Source organism: Peromyscus leucopus, chromosome 22, assembly GCF_004664715.2.
Source record: "Peromyscus leucopus breed LL Stock chromosome 22, UCI_PerLeu_2.1, whole genome shotgun sequence".
NCBI lineage: Eukaryota > Metazoa > Chordata > Mammalia > Rodentia > Cricetidae > Peromyscus > Peromyscus leucopus.
In genome coordinates, this window is record NC_051081.1 from 34,728,894 (window position 1) to 34,756,592 (window position 27,699).

General features: G+C 45.5%; 2 protein-coding genes across 4 annotated transcripts in view; both read right to left on the reverse strand.

Moving 5' to 3' along the window:
• Positions 1–2,404: 2,404 nt before the first annotated feature.
• On the reverse strand, positions 2,405–5,108 carry Ccdc121 (coiled-coil domain containing 121). Its single transcript, XM_028872889.2, has 3 exons — positions 5,079–5,108; positions 4,212–4,534; positions 2,405–3,433 (listed from the first exon to the last, which is right to left on the reverse strand). Exons 1-3 carry the CDS (start codon positions 5,106–5,108, stop codon positions 2,497–2,499), a joined length of 1,290 nt encoding a protein of 429 aa, XP_028728722.1. The 3' UTR covers positions 2,405–2,496.
• A 2,543-nt stretch (positions 5,109–7,651) lies between these two features.
• Positions 7,652–27,699, reverse strand: part of LOC114696415 (zinc finger protein 512) — a 57,040-nt gene continuing 36,992 nt past the window's right edge. For all 3 annotated transcript variants that reach the window (XM_028874088.2, XM_028874080.2, XM_028874115.2), the window contains 7 exons: positions 19,725–19,823; positions 18,763–18,930; positions 16,609–16,800; positions 13,855–13,956; positions 12,183–12,245; positions 10,957–11,055; positions 7,652–9,578 (listed from right to left, as the gene is read on the reverse strand). In XM_028874088.2, coding sequence (XP_028729921.1) covers positions 9,240–9,578; positions 10,957–11,055; positions 12,183–12,245; positions 13,855–13,956; positions 16,609–16,800; positions 18,763–18,930; positions 19,725–19,823 — 1,062 coding nt within the window. In that variant the 3' untranslated portion in view covers positions 7,652–9,239. The remainder of the gene's footprint in view (positions 9,579–10,956; positions 11,056–12,182; positions 12,246–13,854; positions 13,957–16,608; positions 16,801–18,762; positions 18,931–19,724; positions 19,824–27,699) is intronic.

Genomic DNA, 27,699 nt, shown 5'->3' on the forward strand with positions numbered 1-27,699 from the left:
CAGAGGCGCAAGGACCATCAAATATACCCAGGCGGTAAGAAACAGTAACACTCCAGAGGTATTCACACCCTCAGACTCAAAAGGATCTGGACTCTGCAAAAACAGACTTTAATATAATAGTTTACTACTGTTAAATGCCCTCAGTAATCAATCACCTGTGTCTCTTGGATGCTGGAGTGATACCGAGATAATGAAAGGAAACAGGTATCTTAAGGTTTGTCTCGGGTGAAGATAGGAAGCCTAATTGATAATAATAGAAAAAAGAAAGCATGTTCCATCTCTCTCTCTCTCTCTCTCTCTCTCTCTCTCTCTCTCTCTCTCTCTCTTATGCTATATGACTCCATAACTTTAACACTAACCAATAAAACTCTGATAGCAGACTACTGTGGTGGTATTGTGTTCCCCAAAATATTGTACACCCTAATAAACTTATCTGGGGTCAGAGACAGAACAGCCACTAGAGACAAAGTCTAGAAAATGGTGGCACTCACACCTTTAATTCTAGCATTTCAGAGGTAGAAATCCCTCTGGATCTCTGTGAGTTCAAGGCCACATTGAAAAGAGCCAGGCATGGTGACACATGCCTTTAATCCCAAGAAGTGAGCCTTTAATCCCAGGGAGTGATTGCAAAAACAGAAAGATATATAAAGCATGAAGACCAGAAACTAGAAACCTTTGGCTGGTTAAGCTTTCAGGCTCAGCAGTTCAGCTGAGATTCATTCTGGACTCAGAGGCTTCCAGTCTGAGGAAACAGGACCAGCTGAAGAACTGGCGAGGTGAGATGGCTGTGGCTTATTCTGCTTCTCTGATCATCCAGCTTCACCCCAATACCTGGCTCCAGGTTTGATTTTATTAATAAGAACTTTAAAGATTCATGCTACAGACTACTAAACATTATAACATCATAGCTACCAGCTCAGGATTATAAATTCCCTTCGATTGCTTTGTTGTTGTTTGGTTTTTTTGTTATTTTCAAGACAAAGTTTCTCTGTGTAGCTTTGGAGCCTACCCTGTACCTCTGTAGACCAGGCTGACCTCGAACTCACAGAGATCCACCTGCCTCTGCCTCTCAGGTGCTGGGATTAAAGGCGTGCGCCACCACCGCCACCACCACCCAGCTCCTACCTCTTTCTTAAAGGCAATGCTTTAGATATTTTCCTCGCTGCAAAGGCAATGCTTTAGATGTTTCCTCGCTGCAAAGGCACCTACTCTTAACTCTCTCTCACACCCTAGTCACTTCTATTCTGGAGCCAACAGTTCCACTGTGTGTTCAGATGTGGAAGCCAGCAGAATCATTTTCACTTGTCTCCTGCCTCTCTGTCCGTACCTCTTACCAGCACCACCTTCCCCTCCTGTAGGTAGAAGTTTCTGTCCTGCCAGCAACTCCCAAATAAGCTGCTTCCAAAATTACCGGACAGAAGCTTATACTAATTTTAAATGCTTTGCTGGTAGCTCAGGCTTATTACTGACTAGCTCTTACACTTAAATTAACCCATAATTCTTATCTACGTTTAGCCACGTGGGTTGGTACCTTTTCTCAATACGATATTCTCATCTTGCTTCCTCTGCATCTGGCTGGCGACTCTCTGACTCCGCCCTTCCTTTTCCCATCATCCTTAGTTTGGTCACCCCACCTATACTGACCAATCAATGTTTTATTACACCAATTCGAGTGACAAATCTTTACAGTTACAAGAGGATTATTCCACAGCACCCTCCTTTACCCAAATTATCTGATCATTCACCAGCAATACTTGTGTGTGTGTGTGTGTGTGTGTGTGTGTGTGTGTGTGTGTGTGTGTGCATGTATGCCATGTTGCCCATGTGGAGGTGAGAGGGCTACCTGAAGGAGTCTGTTGCTTCCTCTACCCTGGATTTGGGGATCATACTCAAGACTTGGCTGCCCACACTCTTAACATCTGAGCCATTTTGCTGGCAATACTTTTGTTATATGCGCAGTTCTTTTTTTTTTTTTAATGACTCACCTCACTCTGATTTTAGGGCCTTTGCATTCAGTACCTGTCTCTTCCTGGGAGATCTCCCTCCCCAATTTCCTCACTAGGTTTGAATATTCAGGTCTAGCTTCCTGTTACTTCACCCAATTCCTTTAACATCCCCCAGTTTCGTTTCCTCTGTAAAGGAGAATGTTCACTAAGGTAGTTGTAATTTTTAGCATTACCACAGACTGAGGCTAGAAGAGTGATTTATTGCACTGTGAATCCTGGTTTATGAAAAACGATCCCACGTCATCCAGTGGTCCTCCATGGGAACGCGTAAGAAACACACACACACACACACACACACACACACACACACACACACGCACAAATTTCAAAGTGATTTTCCAAGCTGGGAAAATCCAGGGTCACTGGCAATTCAACAGCCTCCCCAGTAGGCCAAGACAGTGCCAGAACCTAGTTGTTTATTTCCAATTCTAATTTCAAATAAATAAATTACCTCGGATCTATTCTTGACTTGGTGCATAAAGGATGTGATTCAGTCTGGCCTCGGGGGTACCCCGTTCTTCGGGCAAGGGTCATGATCATGACTTCTCTCTCTCTCTGCCTTCAGCTGGTGTCTCCCCCTAACTAAGGCTTCTTGGTACCATTGCTCCTCCTTCAGCTTCTCTTTCCAGTTCTCTAACTGCCTCTTTAGAGAATCTAGCTTGTGATACTCCCGGATCTGCCTCACCAATTCTTCTTGTAACTCCTGATTCTCTCTGCAGACACTAGAGCAAATCTCAGAATTTACCTTCTTGGCTGTTGATGCCATGGCCCGGGCCTTATTCTTAACCTCCTTGCTTCTGCCCCGTCCCACCTGCAGGCATTTGAGTTCCTGCATCTCTCTGTCTAGGGGGATCTTTCGCTGCAGGAACTGCAAGAATGCCTCTTGGTCCCTTTTAGCGGTCACCGCTTTCATGTCCGCCAGCTCCTCCTGTAACGCCCGGATTTTCATCTCCTGGCCCTTCTTGACTACATTCATATGCTTCAGTGACTGAACCTGCCGCTTCAACTGGAACTGGGTGCTCTTCCCATGCAAGAGCTGCTTCTGAAGGTCTGCATTCTGTTGGGCAAACATGGATGCGAGTTGCTGTCTCCTCCGTCTCATCTCCCCGCACTCCTGGAAATAGTGATTCCACAGGTCCTCATGTTTCTTCTTGCACAGGTCATTTCGCTTTCTTAGGAACTTCAGGAAGTAGTTGTTCTCAGTCTCCAGGTGGAGCGTCTCCTGTTGCAGTGCCTTGCTGTCCTGCAGCAGCAGCTCCTGCCGACGCCGGGTCTCTTCGATGTTCTTGCTCAGCTTCTCCAGTGCCTCAACTGTCCGCCGTTTTACCTTATTCTCCAGTTTTGTGAGCCCCTCCGACTTGAAAAATTCATTTAGAACAGTGAGATACATCGACGGTTGGGGAGATCTTCTGGGACTCGGGACAAACCTGGAGGAAGAATAAAGGAAACCTTCCTTTATCTGTTCTTAGACACAATTGAGAAAACAAGAACCAAAAACTAACCCAGATCATTGTATTATTGTAATATGCGTCTTTTTTTTTTTCTGAGACAGGGTTTCTCTACACAACAGCCCTGGCTGTCCTGGAACTCTTTGCAGACTTTCAAGCCTTGAACTCCCAGAAATCCACCTGCATCTGCCTCCCAAGTGCTGGGATTAAAGGCGTGTGTCACCACTGCCTCGACTTAGTTATGAGTTTTATCAGAGCAATAGAAACCCATCTAAGACAGGGTCTTTCACCAAACCTGATGCTCACTGATTAAGCTAGGCTTGCTGGCTGGCCAATAAACATCTGGGATCTGCCTATTTCCACGCCCCCATCCCAACCTTAGGAGTTACAGGCGTGTGTTGCCCTGCTCCGCTTTCTTTTTTTTTTTTTTTTTTTTTTTTTGATTTTTCGAGACAGGGTTTCTCTGTGTAGCTTTGCGCCTTTCCTGGGACTCACTTGGTAGCCCAGGCTGGCCTCGAACTCACAGAGATCCTCCTGGCTCTGCCTCCCGAGTGCTGGGATTAAAGGCGTGTGCCACCACCGCCCGGCCCTTGCTCCACTTTCTAAATTGGTTTTGGTGATCGGAATTCAGGTCCTCTTGCCATGTGGTGGATACCTGAGCTGCTGGACCATCTCCCAGGTCCTCCCTCTTCCATCATTGTTGCCAAGCTTAGACCTTCCTCTCACATCAGTCTCCCTCCTCATCCTCAGTACCTACCTGGTTCTAGACTTCATGCGTTTATCGGGGTGAATTTGGTGTTCACTGGAGGTATTCGCCCAAAAACTAGTGCTAGGTATCTGCCTTCTGCGAGCACCATTTTCAAGAGGTGTCTTCACTTTGGGGACAACATGATAGGACTTCGCATGGTTAGAGTTGACATCCCATGATATCATGGTCTCACCTACCAAATTAGTCCTAACAGATTGACTGGATCTATCCCCAGATATCGGGCTTCTGAATTTTGAAATTCGGTTGTCCTGTCCTCGGGATTCCATGTCTTCTCTCACTCGTGAGGAGTAGGACCTTGCCCCTCCCACGTACTAGTCTACTACCACCACGGCTTGTGGAAGTGCCCTACACACCTTCTCAGTTGTCCGGCCCTTCCATTTCTCAGGCACTATCGCCAGTTAGCCCCAGCAGGGGAAAACCCACAGACGCCTCCCGGGCCTACCGCTGTCCCCTATTCCTCAGATTGGGGTCAAATGTTCCCCGCACGATGATCTCATGGAATGTCACAGAAGTCTCTCTAGTGATTTGCTGTCTCTATGGTGAGGGGTTAGACTGCAACTTCCGCTGAGTCTGAGACCTCATGGGACATCAGCCCACGGTTGTGTCTGTTGGGAGCGAGAACGGCAGGAGTCCAGAAGAATCACCTTTCGAGAAACGACGACTTTGAGGAGACATGGTGGGGCCTGGCGAGAGGTAGCTGTGGCAGGAAGGTGGTCAGAGCTGAAGGGAAGGAGGATCTCTGAGGTGATGGAGTCTAGATGGCTGGCTTCCAGGCAACTAGACTTCCACTCCAGGTCCTTCCTCTGGGAAACCTGGGATGCTAACTTAGATCAGTTACTGTTGTCTTCAGCATACTCCCAGTGCACAGCAGGTGTAACTCTCCATGTTGTACACTGTCTTAAGGATGAAATAGATGCTTTTTCGAGACAGGGTTTCTCTGTGTAGTTTTGGTGCCTGTCCTGGATCTCTGTAGACCAGGCTGGCCTCGAACTCACAGAGATCCACCTGGCTCTGCCTCCTGAGTGCTGGGATTAAAGGCATGCACCACCACCGCCTGGCAAAATAGACAGATTCTTAAAAGCCAGGGTTTAAGAATACATAACTCGGAGCTGGAGAAATGGCTCTCAGGTTAAGAGCACTGGCTGCTCTTCCAGAGGTCCCGAGTTCAATTCCCAGCAACCACATGGCAGCTCACAAACATCTGTAATGAGATCTGGTGCCCTCTTCTGGCCTGCAGGCATACACGCAGGCAGAACACCCTGTACATAATAAATAAATCTTTTTAAAAAAGAGTAACTAGCCAGGCGGTGGTGGCGCACGCCTTTAATTCCAGCACTAGGGAGGCAGAGGCAGGCGAATCTCTGAGTTCGAGGCCAGTCTGAGCTACCAAGTGAGTCCCAGGAAAGTCGCAAAGCTACACAGAGAAACCCTGTCTCGAAAAACAAAAAAAAAAAAAAAAAAGATTAACTAACTCTTGCCTTGAATACAGAGGAAGCTGTCATAAATTAGCAGTGAAGCATCACTGAAGAAGGACCTACCATGTTCTGGGAATGAATAAAGAGCAAAATTGAAGTCAACAAGGATCCTGTTATGACATTAATGTTCTAATATCGCAAAGCGCCAGGCAGTGGTGGTACACACCGTTAATCTCAGCACTCAGGAGGCAGAGGCAGGTGGATCTCTGTGAGTTTGAGGCCAGCCTGGTCTACAGGGCTATAAGAAACACCTGTACTCATACAGTAAGGAGGAGACTAAGAGTGAAGGAAGTGCTGTTCGGTGGGCAATCAAGCTTTTGAGCTGAGAGTTGAATGTTGAGCATAGGCCTAGAACATAGGCGTAGCACAGGATATTCAGGGGACCAGAAGAGGGCACGGGAGCAGGCAGGCACACACACACACACACACACACACACTAAAGAGACAGACACAGACAGATAAATAAACAAACAAACAAACAAACAAACAAATTTTAAGAAATTCAGTGAATGAGAGGGGCTGAGAGTAGTCAGTAGTCAGAGTGCTTACCTGGTGTACAAGGAGCCCCGAGTTCAATGTCCAGCACCAATTAAAGCTTGGTGTGAGAGCACACACTAATCTCAACACTCTGGAGGTGGACATAGGAGGACCTCCTCTTCTACACAGCGAGTCAAAGGCCAGCCTAGGAAAGGCTGCAGAGATGATGGATCAGTGGCCAAAAGCCTTTGCTGCTCTTGTAGAGGACCTGGGTTCAGGTCTCAGAACCCACGTGGTGGCTTTAGAAAACATACATGGGAACTGGGGTATGTGGATGGTATTGCAGTCTTGGATTGGCGCATTTAGTATCCATCTTTCAGGACTGCACAAGTATAACACTTCTCTAGTGGTTTTCTGGAGCCAAATATGCCTTGATTGACACACCCAGACAGACTGAAGTATTCACCCGGTCAGCTCCGGGAAAATCATCACCAAGGCCCTGGGGAGTGTTCTTGTATTTTGTTCATGAGATGACCTGAATTTGATCCCTGGAATCAACATGGTGGAAGATGAGAACTGACTCCCATGAGTTGTCTTCTGGCTCCCTCAGGTTCACTGTGGCATTCAAACACACACACACACACACACACACACACACACACACACACACACACACACAATTTAATCAATCCATATTATCTGTATCATATGGATTACCATGCCCAGAATCCATGTCTCTTTCTTTCTTCCTTTCTTTTTCTTTCTTTCTTTCCTTCCTTCCTTCTTTTCTTTTTTTGGCTCATTGAGACAGGGTTTCTCTATATAGCCCCAGCTGTCCTGGAACTCACTCTGTAGACCAGGCTGGGCTCAAACTCAAGAGATCGGCCTACCTCTTCCTCCCCAGTGCTGGGATTAAAGCTGTATGCTACCACTATCCATGTGTCTCTTTTAATAGGACTAGAAATGTCACTTGCTGTTAATAGAAGAAATCCTGAGTTGTATAGAAATCTTTTTTTTTTTTTTGGTAATGACTTATTTTTATTTTCTGCTTGCATGTCTGATGGAGACTTAGTAATACACACACACACACACACACACACACACACACACACACACACACGTCCACATTGCTCAACATCCTATGTGTACCAAATACTGTTGCCCTTGCTTTGTTTTATTCTAATGAATTCTAAAAGCTGAATAGAGTGGCCAGGCCAGGCTATACCAGTCTTGTTGATTCTTGGCCTTGGGAAGGATAAAGAAAAGGCCTGCTACAGGAGGCTCACGGGAAACATGTCATGTCCCCTGCATCCACTCCCCTTTGCCCCCGTCATTGTGAGCAGCAGATTTCAGGAGCCAAGGAATTATAAAAAGACTTGGAACTCCACCCCCCACCCCTCAGCCTGTGCCATCTTCTGAGTCCCATGTGGTGTCAGCAAGGAGTATGACAGCAGAGAGGCAGCAAACAGAGCCACAGACTTTCTAATGAGTCATTTTATTTGCCATTGTCAAATATTATCCAAGTCCTTGTCACCGGAACTTAACATAGCTTCTCATTTCTCCCCTCGACGACCCTCATCTACTACAGGACCTTCAAGGGTGTAAGTAGGAACAAAAACAGCACAAAGACATCATTTTCTCAACTTGCTTCAAAATGACCCCTTCTGGCAGTGCCCAATTCAAGTTTTAATGCCCCGTTATTGAAAAGTGGTCTTCACAAAGCACACATGATAAAGCTATTTAGAGGAGCACAGAGAACAGAGACTTGAGGGTGGCGAACAGCCTTTCCGAGTTTGAAAAGGTAGTATCTGTCCACCTCAAGGTTAACTTTGTGAGTGGCACATGCCACACAATAGGCAGGAATAGAGGAGAACAGTATTTACACAGGAGGAGGAAGAGGAACCAGGAACACGACAACAAGGCTACTTACTCTAACCCATGTTCCAAAGATACCCACCCTCACGGGGAGGGAGCCCGCTCAACACCACCAGACAGGCATGAGGTACAGAGAGAGACCATTCTTTCCGGCTCCAGAGAAATATCTACATCTGGTGTCCAAAGCTCACGATACAAAGCAGATAGAACTCCACATACAAAACAATAGAACAGTATTCTCAGAGTATTCAGGGACAGCGGCGGGCCAATGCCCTGGCTGAGGACACACGTGGGCGTGGCCTAACGAGGTAAGTGCAGGGAGAGGGCAAGCACACCCTGAACCCCAGTGGCCTTTCCAGAGGCCAGGGCACCGAGTCAACACAGCGGGGGGGACTGAGTCATTTCCCAACCCTTAAAACCAAGGAGCCAAGTCGGGCTGCCAGGGCACTGAAACTGGCACCCCAGGAAAGTGGGGACCTGTTTACTGCCCCTGCCCTGCCCTTCCTTCTGACCTTAGTGTTGGGGACAGACCCCCGAGGCTGTGTTTTCATTTTCATGCCTGTGGGTCCAGTTAGTCCCTGCTCCAAGCATAGTGAGCGTCCAGCTTTTTCATGCTAAATCATTTTCTTTCCTCAACAGTAAAATCAAATTACAGACAAGTATCCTCCGTCAGATTCTGCTTCCCGGGGTTCGGGGTCACACTACAACAAAAGCGACGGCTCTCCTTTCTAAATCCTCTATGTCACAAATGCAGAAAGATAAAACATGTCATGGCTTAAAAAAAAAAATCAGTTTGGATCTGTTTTATGAGCTAGATGATGGAGTCGCCACTAAATCAACAAAGACTCCAAGAACATTCATAACCCGGGGAAGGAAAGAAGAAAGAAAGCCAGCCGAAGGTTTCTTAACCTTGCGCAGGGCCGGGGGCCTGCAGATGCTTTTCTAGGGGGACCTCTTTGGACAACGGAAAAAGCAAAAGGACTCTAACGGGAATATGAATTTACTAAGGCAGGGGGGGTGAAAGTGAACTAGTCAGGAAGACCGTGAAATGCACACAGAGGAGCTGAGAGCCACAGCCCAGCAGCAACATCTGACAGCATCTTCACCCAGCCCCAGGACCCAGGCCTCCCCTGCACACGTCTCCATGACAACAGCATCACACCCACTCTCCTAGGAGCAAGACCAGAGCCTACTTCCTCCCTCGTTTGTGAGTGGTCTTGGCGGGCTCTGCTTTCTGGGACTGCGCCGGCACTGTCTCCTGCTCTGACCCCTTACATAAAGCGGACACCACCAGTTCCTCATTCCCGCCCTGCCCCTTCCCTGCCCTCGGCTCCGGCTGGCTCTCTGGAGGCTCGGGGCGCGGCTGCTGCTGCTGCTGCTGCTGCTGCTGCTGCTGCTGCTGCTGCCTTCTCAGAGACCGCCGGCTCCCTTGCTGCTGCCGCTGCTTCTCCTCTTCCTGCTGTCGCTGCTTTATCTTCATCAGCTTCTCGAAGCTCTTGGTGGTGGTCGGGTTTACAATGAACCAATCCTAAAAGGGCGAAGCAGAAATGGGGGCCACTTAGAAACGCCATGAAGGAAACACAAAGGGACAGGAAGAATGGAGAGAAGGTAGTGTTAGGTGGATAGCATAGGAATGAGGGGGCACACGGGCCCTCAGAGCTCCATTTTAAACTGGAGAAATCCAATATGCATCAGTTCTCTTAAGTGAGTACTGTGTAATGAATGCACGATTCTGTGTAACTTAATACGTGATCCAGACACAGGTGTGGCGGTGCATGTCTGGACTCTTAGCACTTAGGGTCGTTTCTGGACACGCAGCAGGTCTTAGTGCAGCCTGGCAGCATTAAGACCTTGTCTCAAAAATCCAAAACCTGGGCTCAGCAATTAAGAGCACCAGAGGACCCAGGTTCTGTTCCCAGCCTAACAACGAACATCCCACAGCCACCCGTAACTACAGTTCCCGGGGACCTGACTTTGGCAGCAGCAGCACACGGTGGTACACGTACTTATATGCAGGCACACAATTTTACACAGTGAAAGGAAAGGAAAAGGCTGTGATCATAGAGTGTATCTAAGCGGCATCATGTCACCTGTCACCTCCTGCTGTGTAACACCCTGGGACGGAAGCGCTGGCTCACGGGGACGCTCATGTCACCACACTACAGTGACAGGAGCGTGAATTTCCCATCAGAGCCTGAGTACAGTTCTCCTTTCCTCTGGCTTCATCACTTTGAGCCTCATTTAAAAAACCATGGGGTGGCGGCGCACACCTTTAATCCCAGCACTCTAGTCCCAGCACTTGGGAGGCAGAGCCAGGCAGATAGATTTCTGTGAGTTCAAGGCCAGCCTGACCTACAGAGCGAGATCCAGGATAGGCACCAAAACTACATAGAGAAACCCTGTCTCGAAAAACAAACACAAAAACAAAAAACCGAAAATCGTGGGGTAGAGGAAATTTATTATAGTCTTCTGGAAATGCATGAGCCTGAATCTAAGTAATCCAATTAATCTCCCAGGTGGGACGATCAACTCACTGGAAACAGCTAGGAGAAGAAACGCTACCACAGGACAGATCAGCACAGTCCCCAGTGGGCAAAGTGAAGCCTCCCAACCACACGATGAAAGGTGACAGTCACTGGCCACCTATGCCTAGTGAGCTCTTGAAACAGGGGAAGTCCTGTTTATAGGGGCTCAAAGATGTCCAGCCTTAGTGGGCTCAAATATCTCCACAGAAAAATACATTTGCCACTCTTCTAATTTCTGAGAGCATTTTAACTCTGGCAAGTTCTCAACCTTAATTACTTTGCCAGTCCTAGTACGTGAAGCCAGGGACAAAGTCCACTCCTTACAGCTTGAAGACGGACACACAGGGCCACACAGACATTAGGGGGAAGCGGAGCCCGCACCTCAGCATGGACAGAGTTGATGTGATACTTGACGCCACTCTCGGACACAAATTCTTTCTGACACAGAAGACACTTGTATTTTCCAGCCACAAAGGTGCCCTGTTTGCAAGACAGAAAGAAGAGAGAATTAGGGGTAATTTCAGGAAAACATACCTGGGCGTTGTGCAGGGACTGTGAGAGATGAAATGGGGGCGTCTGCTTAATCAGAAACCATAGGAGACGGTCCAAAATGGTGATATAGATATGCAAACCGTATCTATATAGATACAGACATGAAAACCAGCTGAGACGAACTCTTACTGCTGCACACCTGTCCGGATGCCATTCTGCACCAACGCCCGCTGCCCTGCGACACAGCCTGGCATTCTCCTGCTCCCGATACGTTCCGGGCCACTGTTTCTACCTTCTTGGCTCCTTTTTGCTTCATATTTGGCTTTCCTTGATTCCTCTCCACCAATAATCAAACCCCCCAAGTTCACTAGAGGCACCCGGCTCTGTCCTTCCCCCTGTGAACCATGGCGGAAACTGTGCCTTGGAGATCCCAACTAAAATGAATACCATCCATAGTTCCTAGTCTAAGGACTCGGAAGCTAGGATCAAGGTGACACTCTCCTACGCACTGCTACACAGACCTGGCTGACATGTCCACAACTCCCTCGGGGCCTTGAACTGAGACCCCCGCCTCCCCTCCTGAGGCCGCACATTTCAATGCTGCTCATGCTGTGTGAGGAGATACTTCTCAGTGGGACTGGAACGTGGACACCTGGGTCACCATGGAAATGATTCAGAGAGATGAGTGGTAGTTAGCCTGAGTCCCTGTCCTGCCTCCCATCCCATGGGGTCAATAGAGTCGAGATGGGTTTGGAGGATCTTCACCTGTCCAAACAAGTTTTCAGGAAGATTATGGCAAAATAAGGCAAGGGAAGCCCAGTGTGTGAGGCCAGGGAGGTGAAGGTAGTCTCTGGTTGTGATTCCAAATTCATAGGGTTTTCTTCCAATTCCCTAAATGAGCAAGGCATGAATTGGTCGACCTTTTCTGCATCCTAGATGCACCCTGCTATTCCATCTAATATGAGAGCAAGAATGTCCATGATACTGAGGCCAAAGGGCAGCCTCTGAAGATGGCGACCAACAGAATGACTGGCTGATCCCCTAGAGAGAATTCTCTTCTACGCCAGACTACTGGAGAGGACGCATTAAGGTAGTAAATCGAAAATGTTACAAACCAGTGTGCAAGAGCCCAGGTGAGCTTTAAGGCCAGATACACTGCTGTAGACAGCCTCACATCCCTGCAAAAGAGAAGCGGCGAGGTGAGCGCCGTACCACACAGGACCTCTCTTAGCAACACGGTCATTTACACTGGCCAATTCCACATCAATCGCCAGTGCCACAAACCAAATCCTAAAAAGACACACACGAGAGGACAGAGGCAGGAAGGAAACCCAAAGGAAAGACGAGAAGGAAGGTGAAATGTAAGCTTGAGCCGTTCCTTTCCCTGGTCCTCTCTCTGACATTTAACAGAATACCCAAAGTTTCGGTTATATTTTTTACTCTATTTTATTTGGTGTAAATATATCAACTACATTTGTATTTATTCCCTCCAAAAGGACGGCACTATCAGCTCTGGTACCAGTTTTAAAGATAGCAGCAAAGCTCTGCCACTCTATCATTGGAAGTGGAGTCCATTCACATTTTCTCTGAGTCTAGGTTCGCCCTACTGTGATGGTCTGAATTAAGAAATATTGCCCCACAGACTCCTGTCTTAGTTACTTGATTGCCGTAAAGAGACACCATTGACTAAGGCAACTTATAAACGAAAGCATTTAATCGAGGAATTGCTTACAGTTTCAGAGGGTCGGTCCATGACCATCATGGCAGGAAGGACGGCAGCAGACAGGCAAGCATGGTGCTGGAGCGGTAGCTGAGAGCTTACATTTACCCACAAGTTGGAAGCAGAGTCAAAGCTAGCTGGGAATGGCCTGGACTTTGGAAACCTCCAAGCCTGCCTGTCCCCAGAGACACACCTCCCCCAACAAGGCCACAGCTCCTAATTCTTCCCAAGTAGTTCTGTCAACTAGGAACTAAGCATTCAATATATGAACCTGTAGGGGGCATTCTCATTCAAACCTCCACAGCTCCCATACGACCTTGGTCCCACTTGGTGGTACTGTCTGGGAAGTGGTCGAACTTCCAGGAAGTGGAGCCTTGCTGGAGGAAGTGCATCACTAGGGGTGGGATTTAAGCATTAGTCCCACTCAATTTCCTGTCTGCTCTCTGCTTCAAGCTTGCTTTTGAATATGGACCTTTAGCTTCTGTTCCTGCCGCCACACCTGCCACCCGCCGTCACATCTGGCACCCACCACTATGCTTCCCCACCGTGATGGACTCTTGTCCCTCTAAACCGTGAGCCCAAATAGACTTCCTCCTATAAGCTGCTTCTGGTTATGGCGTCACAGCAACAGAAAGGGAACTAATATACTGTGATGCCTTTGACTAAGGCTGCTATGGAAGTGAGGCTGTACAAATTGTGCAGTGGGACCTTAAGAGACCTGCATCTTTTACTTCTGTGTCTGAAGTTAGTCACTTAAATTCCCTACTGGCAATCCTGCTGTCCTGCAGATAGAGACGCCATATGGAGTGCCATCTGCTCAGCTGAATGCAGCTGCATGGGACATTCCAGTTCATGGCCCCCATGAGTGATCTCAAATGATGCTGTGTATAGCAGCAGGGCTGTCCTGACGATCTCAACAGAATTATGGAGGTCCCCAATTCTGAACAGACTCAATAACTGTTGCACGTATCCACTACAGTTCAAGGACTTGGTCATGAATCAACCAGTAACTAAAACAGCAGATTCTCCAGAAGCATTTGCTGATAAAATGAAAGAGGAAGAGTCACCTGGTTAGGACACTGGATGCGATGATACTTCTTGATATCTGTCTTCCACTTGTGCAGTACCTCCTGGCTGAACGTAGGTAACCCGGGGCGAGTATATTTTAACTAGAAGACAAGAAACATTGCGAGAATGCAACTCCCAATGGTAACACCCCCAAACTTCATGCCTACTGTAAGAAACGGATAGTTATTTCCACCACGTATATGAACGCGAATGCAGTGTCTGCAGAGGCCAGAGAGAGGCTTTGGATCTGCTGGAGCTACAGTTACAGGCTGCTGTGAGGTGCCAAATGTGGGTGCTAGGAAAAAGTGCTCTTAGCTACAGAGCTATCATTTCTGACTGCTCATCCATAGGACCGGGGTTCAATTCCCAGTACCCACGTGGCAGCTCACAACTGTTTATAACTCCTGTTCCAGGGAATCCAATGCCCTCATACCTGCAGGCAAAACACCAATGTACATAAAATAAAAATGAATAAATTAAAAAGGGAAATGCAAATAGAATAATTCGGGAAGTGGCATTGCCCTTCTCTACTGTTCTGTTCGTATAAGTTTGCCTTATATAAGAGCCATGGCAACATCACACGCACATACACAGTGGTGATTTGCATGAGAATGATCCCTAGACATCACTCCAGCTGATCCTGATGCCACGCCTCCCTGATCCATGCTGTGATAGTGATGGACTCTTACCCTTTGGAACTGTAAGACCCAAAGAAACCACTTCTTCTCTAAGTTACCTCAGTCATGGTGTTATATTACAGCAACAGAAAAGTAACTCATAATCTCAACCTTTCTCACTTCCCCTCTCTCTCTCTACCTCTGTGTGTGTGTGTGTGTGTGTGTGTGTGTGTGTGTGTGTGTGTGTATTATTATATATGGGCTTTATGTAGGCCCATGAACACCTACATATATACAGCATGCCTCTGCACTGGCAGGACCCAGAGGCAATGAGAGCCAAGTAGGAATGAACGCACTTAGCACTCGTATCTTCTGCTCTATAGTCTAAACATATTCTCTTGACAGGAACCCGCATAGCTTATACGAATGGTTAATTTCAGGAGTGGGGAAACACAAGCTAATCTTTCAGTATCTTATGATGTTCAAAACAAAACTAAACAAGTGTGGGCTGGAGAGACGGCTCAGAGGTTAAGAGCACTGGCTGCTTTTCCAGAGGACCTGGGTTCAATTTCCAGCATATACAATTTACAATCATCTGTTAACTGAAATCCTAGGAGATCTGATGTCTCCTGGCCTCTACAGATACCAGGCATGCACGTGATGCATGTATATACATGTAGACAAACACTCATACACATAAATTAGTTTTTGTTTTGTTGCTTTTTGTTCCTCAATACAGGGTTTCTCTGTGTAGCCCTGGCTGTCCTGGAACTCACTCTGTAGACCACAGAGATCTACCTGCCTCTGCCTCCCGAGTGCTGGGATTAAAGGTGTGCACCACCACACCCAGTAATAAATACGTTTTTTAAAAGTAAAGAAGTGTTTAGGAACATCAAAAGACTCAGGAGTCTACTTGACTTACCTCTGATATTCCAATCTGGGTCAATTGGAGCAGAAAGCTAAATACTACTAGTAATGAATTAGAACCTATAGTGTAAAATGAGTATCTAATAGAGCGAGTCTCTATGCAGAGCTAAAGACTCCACATTTGCCGAGTCAACCAACTGCAACTCATGAAGACTGCGTATGGGGCTGGTGGGGCAGCTGAGGAAAGGCACTTTCCTGATGACGTAAGTTTAATCCATGGGATTCACATGATGGAAGTTGTCCTCTGACACCCATATGCACCCCTCCCCATAAATAAAATAGAATTTTTAAAAATAGGTAAAGACCGTGTGCGTGCGTGCGTGCGTGCGTGCGTGCGTGTGTGTGTGTGTGTGTGTGTGTGTGTGTAATGTAATTTCCAGATACTATTCTTGTCACTATTTCCTAACTAATACAGAATTACAATTACTTTGTCTTTCCAGCACAGTGTCTCATGGAGTAGCCAAGGCTGGTCTTTAACATGCATGCTCTCCCCCTTGGTCTCCCCAGTGCTCTGTCCACCACCACACATGTTCAGAAACACTTGTAAAACAGTTACTTTGTATCAGCTAGTTAATCTAGAAATGATTTAAAGCATACAGGAGGTGTGCACAGATTCTAGGCAAATACCATACCATTTGGTATAAGGTGTTTGAGCATCCATAAGATGTTTGATTGTCCATAGAATGCCATCCTTTGTGAGGTTTTTCTACAACTAATTCCTCATGAATTATGAAGGAAGGCTGTGCTGATAGTAATACATTTTTCTCACGGTACAGTTTCAATGAATGACTACAAAAGCTATGAAATAAGTGAAAGTCGGTCATTAAGTAGCACCTCAGTTACACTTACCGCAGGAAAGGTTCATCAATGAATGCTGACAAAAGCGGGTAGAGTATAAGACAGAGACCTTTGTGCAGGCTTGGCCTCTACTCCAACTATGCACTAATTGAGGGACCAGTGTAATTTTATCACTGAGTTACCCAGAAGACACATGCTTGCCAACTGATCAGTTAGCACCACAGAAACTTTTTGCTGATCACATCAGTACCATGTACCTTCTGACTCAATGCATCAAGAAGGTCCAACATTGCCTGGATGGTGTTTCCATGGAAACCATATGGCCTTCAACCTAAGCTTGAGAGAATGCCACACAAATCCATACAGGGAAACATCTATAAAATATCGAGTAGCAGCAACACGAGACCTTACCTTCCGATCATCAGGTACCAGGTCCTGGAGCACCTTCCTCTTTGGCCATTCCTTGGTCAGCTCAGCAGAGGCCAGCTCCTGCAGATGGTACACAGCTATCTTGGCAGAACGCCGCTGAACTCGGCCTCCGCCCTTTGCTTCCAGACTCATCTCCTTTAAACAGTCTGTCTGTCCTGATTCTGGGAAGAAGACCTGCAAGAGTGAGCCGTGAAAACAAAGTGGCTTTAGTCACAGCCAGTGATTACACATGATGTCCTTCTTAGCAGGATAAAGTCTATGACACTAGTACACAGGGGTAAAGACAGGCAGAGCCTCAGAGTTCACTGGCCAGCCAGTCTCGCTAATGAAGGCAAATCCCAGAGTCATCGCGAGACTCCACCTTTAAAAATAAGGTGGAGTGAAACTGAGAAAAGACACACAGTGCAGACCTCTGACTTCAACATTCATGTTCACACATGTATGTGTACACACACACAAACACATCCACACACATATTCCCCCACCACACACAAAGGGTAAGGCAGAAGGAGGAGATAGCTCAGTCCGTTAAGGTTGGTCCCCAAAGCCCACATTGAAAAGACAGGTGTGGTGGTGCACACTCGTCATCACACTCGTAATCACACCACTGGAGGAGCCGAGGCAGGAGGACCTCTGGGGCTGTCTGGCTGGCTGACAAGCCTAGCAGCCTGGCAGACCTAGGCCAACGTCTCAATAAAACAGGGGGGCAGCCTGGCAGACCTAGGCCAACGTCTCAATAAAACAGGGGGCAGCCTGGCAGACCTAGGCCAACGTCTCAATAAAACAGGGGGCAGCCTGGCAGACCTAGGCCAACGTCTCAATAAAACAGGGGGGCAGCCTGGCAGACCTAGGCCAACGTCTCAATAAAACGGGGACAGCTACTGAGGGATGACACCTGAGGTTGTCCTCTGGCCTCCACATCCGCACACCCACATGCACCTGCACACAAATATGTACATGCACACACATGCACGAGCACACAGACAAGTATGAAAATATAATATAAAAACGGAGTCAAGACCAAAGAAAAAATGAAGAACAGAGACATTCCTACAAAAAAACATCTAAATACGAGGGAATGTTTTAGTTTTAAAAATATAGTAATGGGGGTTGGAGAGACTGCTCAGCAGTTAAAAGCATTTGTTTCTTGCAGAGGACCTGGATTTGGTTTCCAGCACCCACATGGTGGCTCACAACCACCCATAACTCCAGTTCCAGGGGATATGGCACCCTCTTCTGACTTCCAAGGGCACTAGGCACTCATGGGTGTATATACACACATGCAGGGAAAATATTCACGCATATAAAACAAATCTAGAAAAAATTAATATAATAACTAGGGTTTGGGGAGATGGTCGACGGATAAAGTTCTTGTCATGCAAGCGTGAGGATTGGAGTTTGTACCCCTAGCACCCACAGAAAAGCTGGGTAGGCACAGCAGCCACTGGGAACCCCAGCACTTAGGAGGCAGAGACAAGGACAAGCTGGCTAGCTAGACTATCCAAACTGCTGAGCTCTGGGTTCATTGAGCAAGAGAACCCACCTCAATAAATAAATATGTGATCAAGGAAGACAGTCAAGGTCGACTTCAGACCTTCAAACAAGCGCACATACATGCATGTGCACCTGCAAATACAAGTGTACCTACACACACAGGCAAACACATATATGTTGTGGTGGTTTGGATGAGAATGGCCCCCATGAGCTCTGATGTTTGAATACTTGGTTCCCAGTTGATGGAACTGTTTGGGAAGGATTAGGAGGTGTGGCCTTGTTGGAGGAGGTGTGTCACTGGGGTGGGCTTTGAAATTTCAAAGGATTCTTGCCATTCCCAGTGTGCTCTCTCTCTGTCTGCTACTTGTAGATCAAGATGTGAGCTCTCAGCTGCCCAGCTATGATGAATTCTGACCCTCTGGAACCATGAGCCCGATTAAACACTTGCTTGTAAGTTGCCTTGGTAACTAAGACATATGTGCATCATACTGTCTCGCTCTCCCGCCCTTCCACGGAAGAGACAACAAAAGCCTTCAAAGAGTAAACAGGACACAAATGAGGAAGCAGGATCCACAGAAGATACAAGGAGGAGTGCCAGGCACAGCACACATCCTCAATGTCTTGAGAAGAATCAATACTCACAGGCCCGTGCTCTGACCTCATGTGATACGCAAGCCCAGCCTTTGACCTGTATGGTTTTCCACAGTGGTGACATTTCAGGGTCAACTTCTCCAGCTCGGCTGCCTCTTTGCCACATTTTCTAACATGGTACAGATATCCCATGATGCTGGTGAAGGTACTGGAGCAACTCTGAGCATAGGGAAGACGCCTATGTTAGATTCATACATGTTTCACATGATCCCTCAATTTCTCAGAAATCATCACGCACCACAAACCACAAAAAGACAGTGAGACTGCAAGATGCTCACCTGCAATTCCCATTGGCACAACCCTCCTTTTCCTAGGCAACCCTGTCTATGAGCCATATTGTCAATCAGTTCACTGATCACTGAGAAAGTATAACCATACACCTACTCTGTGTCAGAGCTTCCTTCTTGGATTGTGACCCAGTCCCACCCCAGTATCAACTAGCCAGCAAAAACCAGTTCATCATAGTATGAGCTCATGGGAATCACCTTCATCCCACTAAAGAAGCAGCTCCTTTGTGGGGCTGGAGAGATGGCTAAATGGTTAAGGCTAATGACTGCTCTTCCAGAGGTCCCAAGTTCCATTCCCAGCACCCACATGCAGCTGACAACTGTCTGTCACTCCCAGATCTGACCCCCTCACACAGACATACCTGCAGGCAAAAAACCAATGCACATAAAATAAAAGTAAATGAAGAAGAAGAGGAAGAAGCAGCAGCAGAAGTAGCTGCAGCAGCCCTTTCAAGCAAGGGAGATGAGGGAGAATATACTTGTGAAGAGGAGAAAAAATAAAGAACTATCAATGACTACAAGAGATCTGAAAACGTAGGTACCATCCCACGCCATCAGATGGCAGAGGAGGAATTCTGCAAGGGAAGAGGAGGACGGATGGGAAAGAACAACAGACAGACAGACCTGAGACTCCAGGGAGAAGGATCTGCTGCCCCGGGCTCTTACCTCACGCATGCACCTGAGCTTTCCCATTCTCTTTAGAACTGTTCGCAGCCGCTCCCTCTCGCTTGGCTCATCTACTTCATCTCCTGCCTTCAAAATTGGCTGAAAAAAAAAATTAAACATGATTTACGGAACAAAAACATAACAGCACCCCCACTTCCAGATGGCATGAAGTAAGTATAATGGACACACAGTGCTCATCTCTACCTCCCAGTAGAGGATTAACCTAAACAAATACCCTATGGTCCAGTGCAAAGATTTCACCCTATGCAATTCCAGCAATGAAGAGTCTTATCTCCTCTATTATGAGGTACAAGGGCCAGATCCAGCTTCATTGAGCTGTCTATACTCACTAAGTAAGAGACACACAAAACATCACAACAGAAGGCCAGCCAAGATGGAGGAAGCCAGAGATTTACTGAACTCCTTGTCCCTGCATCTTCATAGCAAGGATCAGCAGCATCAAGTGGGGAAATATTTCAGGATGGACTGCTGATCCTGGCTCCCAAGCAACCTGAAGGAGCACCAGGTGTGCATGTACTGAGTACATGCAGCAGCCTGCATAAACTCTGCTGCAGCAGCAACAAATGGTCTGAATGCAGCCATGGGAGCTGGACTGTAAATCCTCCTCACCATCTGGCTGAAAACCTACAAGATGCTTCTCTGTGGCAGGAAAGACCCCAGTGGTGATGTGTTCCACCCTGAGAATTGGACCCACAGAGGCCAGCTTCTCTTACTGTGTCCTGGGCTGCAGCACCCAGGATTTCCCAGTTGCCATAGCTGCAGCCTGGCCTTAGGTCTCCTATATGCCCAACCTTCCAGCAGATACTGTATCCTCCCCGGGTTCCACAGAGCTCTTCTCAGCCTTCCAGAGATTCCTGGTCTCTTGCTTGACATCAGAGTACCAGAGGGAGGTGGCATTGCAGACATGGAAAAACCACGGTTAGGATAATTCTTTTGTTTTCTTTTTTAAAGATGTATTTTAATTATTTATTTGTTCACTCATTTGTTTGTTTGTTTTTTGAGACAGGGTTTCTCTGTATACGCCTGGCTGTCCTGGAACTCACTCTGCAGACCAAATTGGCCTTGAATTCACACAGATCCACCTGTCTCTGCCCCCAAGTGCTGGATTAAAGGTGTGCACCACAACACCGGGTGATTTCTTTTCTTTTTGATTATGTGCATACGTTTGTGTAGGGGTGTGTAAACGTGAGTGCCAGTACCTGTGGATGTAGGAGCTGTCAGATCACCCGAGAACTGGAGTACAGGCAGTTGTGAGCTGCCTGATGTGGGTGCTGGGAACAGAACTCAGGTCTTCTGCAAGAACACTACATACTCTTAACCAGTGAGCCGTCTCTCCAGCCTCCTCAGCCCAGGATGTTTCTGACTCTTTAGGGAATCTTGTAGATCCCAGGGAGGTTTTCCTGTTGAGCAATTTCTGTGTCTTATATGCTCTGACCCTCTAAATTGCTAGAGATAGGCCTCTGCCACTTTCACTGAGCTCACCCAAAACTATTGTTAATGTCCCCACAACTCATCATGTCGTCTGTGGATTTCTAGTCTAGAAGTGGAGTTGTTGCTTGTGAGTGTATTTCCTTCCATGGATAACTGCCCACAAGCTCTCTGGGTGTCCCAGGCTGTTGTCCCCCATTCCTATCATTCTGAGTTAAAAAAAAAAAAAAAAACCTGTCTTGGTTGAGACAAGGTTTCACCATGTGGCCCAGCCAGACTGCCAGATGTAGTAGCAATCTCCCACCTCAGCTTCCTAAGAGCTGGAAGGGCACAGGCCTGTGCATTGTGAAACTTTTGAAGATTTTCCTCCCTTCTTGCCATAGTTTTAATATTCATTGCCCTGGTGACCAATGGATTGGACATTCTCACATGTTACCTGAATATCTGAAATGCTCACATGCAGCTAGGTGTGATGGTAATACCAGCGTTTGAGAGGTAGAAATAGTAGGATTAGGAGTTCAAGGTCAGCCTCAGCAACACAGGGAGTTTGGGGCCTGTCGTGGGTGGCTGTTTGTGCCTTGCCCTGAAGCACTGCCCCGAGTGAGGCTGCAGGTAGCTGTGGGGGACCTGCCCCTGGGCCATGGCCACCAGGGACCCTTAAGACCTGGGATGCATGTACGTATGTGTGCTTTCTTCTCTTCGCTACCCCGTGGTCTTGGATGCTGGTGCTGATCAAGGCAGAACTCTCCTGAGAACCCCATTGGACCGTGCTCCACCCCTCCAGGATTCCTCGACCAACTCCTTTATTCTGGTTGTGAGTTAACCCCCAAATAAATTCCTTTGACCATCAAATAGACTCTGGATTTCTCCCATTATCTGGTGCTCATATGGGGCAAACTCCAAATGCCCAGGTGGCCTCTGCCCTCAGCCTCCATGGCTGCTGTGGCACACTTTCCACGCTTCCTTGTCTCTTCTAATCTTCCTGCTCCTCCTGGGGACTCAGTGCTTACCCATTTGGCCCAGTCATGGGCATCAGTTCCCTATTTTGAGTTACTAGTTGCACCTTGCACACTCCTCCCCCCAAGCCGGGTCCTGTATAGCCTCTGAGTACACCTAGTGTGTGCAGGCGTGAGAAGAGGTGGCTGCCTGCCCACCCCTGGCTTCCCCGGTCCTGCCTGCAGCTGCCGCTGGCCATTGCTAAACTTGTTCGATGGGTCTTCAAAGCCAAAAAGGTCAGGGTCTTCGGCAGGACCTGATTCAGTGTGACACCTGCAACACTTGCTGGCTGACCAGCGTTACACCCAAAAAAACATCTCAAGAACTGAAACACAGCAATCAAGGATTTCATCCAAGGTAAAAGTACTTGATAATTTTACACCTTAAAACTGATTAATAACTAAACAAAATAGTAAAATTTTCTTTACAAATTTTGAATATTTCTCAAAAAATGGAAGAAAATATTACATCACAAGAATTTAAATTTTTTTTTGCTTGTATGATGAATGAATTTTTACAGGACATATACAAACTTCTGAGTTGTATCTAATATTCACTATTATGGTATTTAGCATAATAATATCATATAACTGGAAAATTGGCTTAATAATGATAACAAAAATAAGGCATTAATGGGACTGATATAAGCTTTACAAGATAGTAATGAAGACTTAAGTAAAAGGATTCTTTCTTTGGAATCTGCCAATTTACCACAAGGACTTCAGTCCATTAATAATAAATGTACAACCAGATTTGATTCTATTGATAATAAGTATGAATACTTAATGGATAAAACAATGACTCTCCAGAGCAATGTTACCACTACTCAGATAATATTCATTATTATTATTATTAAGAAATTTTCTACTCATTTTACATACCAACTACAGATCCCCCCTCCTCCCTCTTCCTGCCCCCAGCCTTCCCCCTCAACCCACCCTACTCTGATAATTTATGAAGAAGAAAGTTTATTGCTAACTGATGAACTAAGGTCTATAGAATCGTGTTTCAGAAGAACATAAAAGGTTGCGTGATTCCATGAAATCTCTAGAATCCTTTACAACAGAGGAGGTTCAAATGCTGCAACAGACCATAGTTACTCAGTTGCAAGTTCTGGAAGAAACTCTCAGTAAAAATGACCAATGACAATAGGCAGAAGGGCAAAGCCATGCAAGTCACAACATTGCCAGATAGCTAACATACAATGGCATATCCTGTCACCATCCATGAGAGGCCAGCCGATGATATAGACATCCTGAGCCATATGTGGAATATATGTTACAACCTATTCCTATGAGAGATTTGGAAACCGTTAAGGAAGCGGTGGTCATCTATGGTACACACTCAACATATGTAAAACCGATGTTAAATATGTGGTCTTCCATAAATATAATCATACCAGATGATTGGAATCAATTAATCTCAGCTGTTTTAAAATATAGCCAGTAGTTATAATGGAACAGCTGGGTGAGAGAGGAAGCTAGGATCCTAGAACAGCAAGGTAAGACCAGAGGTTTTGAGAGCTCCCAAGATCAAATTATTGGCGAGGGACATTTCATTGATAGAAATGCACAAGCTACTTTTGATGAGCATACATTATCCCTATGCCACACAGTAGCTCTAAATGCTTGGGGGAAATTCCAGAATCAGGAAAACCAACTGAGCTATACACAAAAACTTTCCAAGGCCCACAGAACGGTTTACTGATTTTTTTTTTTAAACAAAGGCTGACCACAGCTATAAAAAAGGCAGTGTCAGATAAAGAACTAAGACAAGTATTAACTGACCTTGGGGTTTAACAACGCTAATGCAGAATGCAAAAGAATACTTATACCATTAAAGGTCAGGTCAGCACCTTTGGAGGACTGGATTCAGTATATAAACATTGTTGGGCCTCTTAACTATGGTAATGAGACTTGTAGGAGAGGCAACTTCCAGAGGTGGAAGGAGGCCTCGAAGTACCAAATGTTTTAACTGTGGTACACCAGGTCATATGAGAAGAAATTGTACACAGGGTTCTCCTAGAAGCAATACTCCTAGAAATAGCCCAAATGAGAGACCCCAACCTTCTGGATTATGCAGAAGGTGTAGCAAAGGCCAACACTGGCCAATGAATGTAGATCAACAATAGATAAATAAGGCAACCCGTTACTGGTGGGAAATGCCTTGGGGAGCCTCTTGCAGGCCCCCAACCTGAACATAGTCCAAACATTTCTAGCCACTGTGGAGGAAATTCCTCTCCAGGACAATTAAAGAACCCTGTGTCTAATGTAAAGAATAACACTGCACTGGATGATAGAACTGCTCTGAGTGATGAATCAAAAGTTCCAAAAAAACACCATAAAATGAGTATTTTGGCAGACTTCCATAAATAAACAAAGACCAAATCTTAGAGTACAAATTAATGGAGTTGTTCTGGAGGGCCTGGTAACACAGGTGTAGATGTGACCATAATTACACTAAAATCAAGGTATCCGAATTGGCCTCTTCAAGGGGTAAACATCCAATTTCTAGGGGTTGAACCCTATCTCGGGTAAAACAAAGTTCTAGATGGGTTGAATGGGTTGAATAAACAGAGCACAACTGCTGTTGAACTCTCAGAAGTACCAACAGCCCCACCTTTTAAATGGCTAACTGATAAACCTATCTGGGTGAGACAATAGCCTCTGACAAAAAGAGAAACTACAAGCTTTAGAACAGCTGGTTCAAGAGCAGTTAAATGCTTAACACATTGAAGAATCTACCAGCCCTTGGAATTCTCCTGTATTTGTTATGAGAAAAAAAAAGTCTGGTAATTGGAGGATGCTGACTGATCTAAGAGCCATTCACAAAGTAATTCAGCCTATGGGCTCCCTACAGAAGGAGATGCCCTTGCCCTCTCTTCTACCCAAAGAATAGATCATTATAGTTATTGACTTAAAAGACTGTTTATTTTCTTCTTTCTTTCTTTCTTTCTTTCTTTCTTTCTTTCTTTCTTTCTTTCTTTCTTTCTTTTCTCTCTCTCTCTCTCTCTCTCTCTCTCTCTCTCTCTCTCTCTCTCTCTCTCTTTCTTTTTTTCTGAGACAGGGTTTCTCTGTGTAGCTTTGTGCCTTTCCTGGATCTTGCCCTGTAGACCAGGCTGGCCTCAAACTCACAGAGATCTGCCTGCCTCTGCCTCCTGAGTACTGGAATTAAAGGTGTGCACCACCACCCAGCAAAAGACTGTTTCTTTACCATACCTTTACAAGAAAAGGATAGAGAAAACTTTGCCTTCACAGTACCTACTTATAATAATTCCCAGTCAGTCAAGAGGTATCAATGGAAGATCCTCCCACAGGGAATGTTAAATAGCCATACTCTGTGCCAATATTTTGTGCAAAAACCATTGTAATAATTCATGTGAAATTTCCACAATCTATAATTTATCATTACATGGATATCTTATTAGCTGATCCAAAGTCAGGTACCTTAGAGAGCATGATTGAAGAAGTAAAGAAAAGTTTGCCTCAATGGGGACTACAAATTGCTTCAGAAAGGATACAAAGAGGAAATTCTATTAATTACTTAGATATCAGATAGATCTCCAAAAGGTACAACTCAGGAGATATCAATTGGAGATTCTTAATGATTCTCAAAAATTATTAGGAAGCATTTCAAACTTACAGACATTCATTGGAATCAAAAGATGGACTAGTAAATTTGGCCAATACCATAAAAGGGGACAAGGACTTAAATAGTCCAGGAGAATTATCAGCTGAAGCTGAGAAGGAATTGGCTGTAGTAGAAAAGAAAATGTGAGAGGCACATGTGGATCATGTGAATCCAGAACTTAACTGCATTCTGATCATACTCCCCTCCAGACACTCTCCCACAGGGATTTCGATGCAGAGAGAAGATATTATATTGGAATGGATATTCCTACCATGTAAACCAAGTAAGAAATTAGAAATTTATGTAGAAATGATCTCTGATTTGATTCTAAAAAGAAAATTAAGACTTTGTCAACTGACAGGAATGGATCCAGCAGAAATTGTAGTACCTTTAACTAATAAGGAGATTTCCTCTTTATGGAAAGATAATGAATACTGGCAAAGAGACTGTAGTAATTTTTTGGGAGAAATTAGTAACTGTTATCCCAAAAGCAAAAGAATAGAATTCATAAAAAGAACTGAATGGGTCCTTCCTCACGTTGTACAGCAAAAGCCAATTTCTGGAGTCCCCACATTCTATACTGATACAAATAAATCAGGGAAAGCAGGATACAAATCAGGAGACTTTAGTGGTTCAAAGCCCAAATAATTCTGTACAAAAGGCAGAACTGTATGCCATTCTTACAGTACTAATGGATTTCACGAAACCCCTCAATATTGTCACTGACTCTCAATATGCAGAGAGTTGTTTTACATATTGAAACTGCTGAATTTATTCCTGATAATACAGAATTAACTTCTCTATTTATACAATTATAGGAAATTATCAGAAATAGGGAGATATATATCAGATCCCATATGGGTCTGCCAGGTCCTCTAGCACAGGTAATGATGAGATTGATCAGTTACTAATAGGTAATGTGGTAGAAACCTCAGAATTACACAATAAACACCCTGTAAATAACAAGGGTTTTTGTTTTTGTTTTTGTTTTTGTTTTTGTTTTGATTTTTCGAGACAGGCTTTCTCTGTGTAGCTTTGCGCCTTTCCTGGAACTCACAGAGATTCGCCTGCCTCTGCCTCCCTAGTGCTGGGATTAAAGGCGTGCGCCACCACTGCCCAACAATAACAAGGGTTTGAAGAATAATTTCTCCATCACTTGGCAACAAGCCAAGGAAATTGTGAAAAAAAAAAAAAAGTCGGACGTGTTCCTTCTATAACCAAACTCCATTACCTGCAGGAAGCCATCCAAAAGGCATATGAAGAAATGCAATTTGGTAGCTGGATGTGTTTCATTTCACAGAATTTGGAAGACTAAAATAAAATATGTACACCATACCATTGACATTTATTCAGGATTTCAATGGCAACTCCTATGAGTTCTGAAAAGGCTGATTCTGTGATTACACACCTATTAGAAGTTATGGCCATCATGGGAATACCTGTACAAATTAAGACTGACAATGCACCAGCATATGTCTCAAATAAAATGAGACAGTGTTTTTTTTCTTTTTTGTATTACAATTACAATATAAAGCATACTACAGATATACCACACAATCCTACAGGCCAAGCAGTCATAGAAAGATTTAATCAAACTTTAAAAGGAGATCCTAAATAAACAGAAAAAGGTAACAATGACCCCTAGAAATAGACTGCATAGTGCTCTATTAACCCTGAATTTTCTCAGTGCTGATGAGAAAGAGACAACATCTGTGGAGAGACATTGGCCAGCAGAAAAAATTCCTGGGCTAAACCAACTGCTTTACTGCAAAGATGTGATGATCTTGGAATGGAAACCAAAATACGTCCTATGTTGGGAAAGAGATTTTGCTTTTGTTTCTGCAGGAGAAGAAAAGCTATAGATACCAACAAAATTAATAAAAAAATCAATTTGAACAGG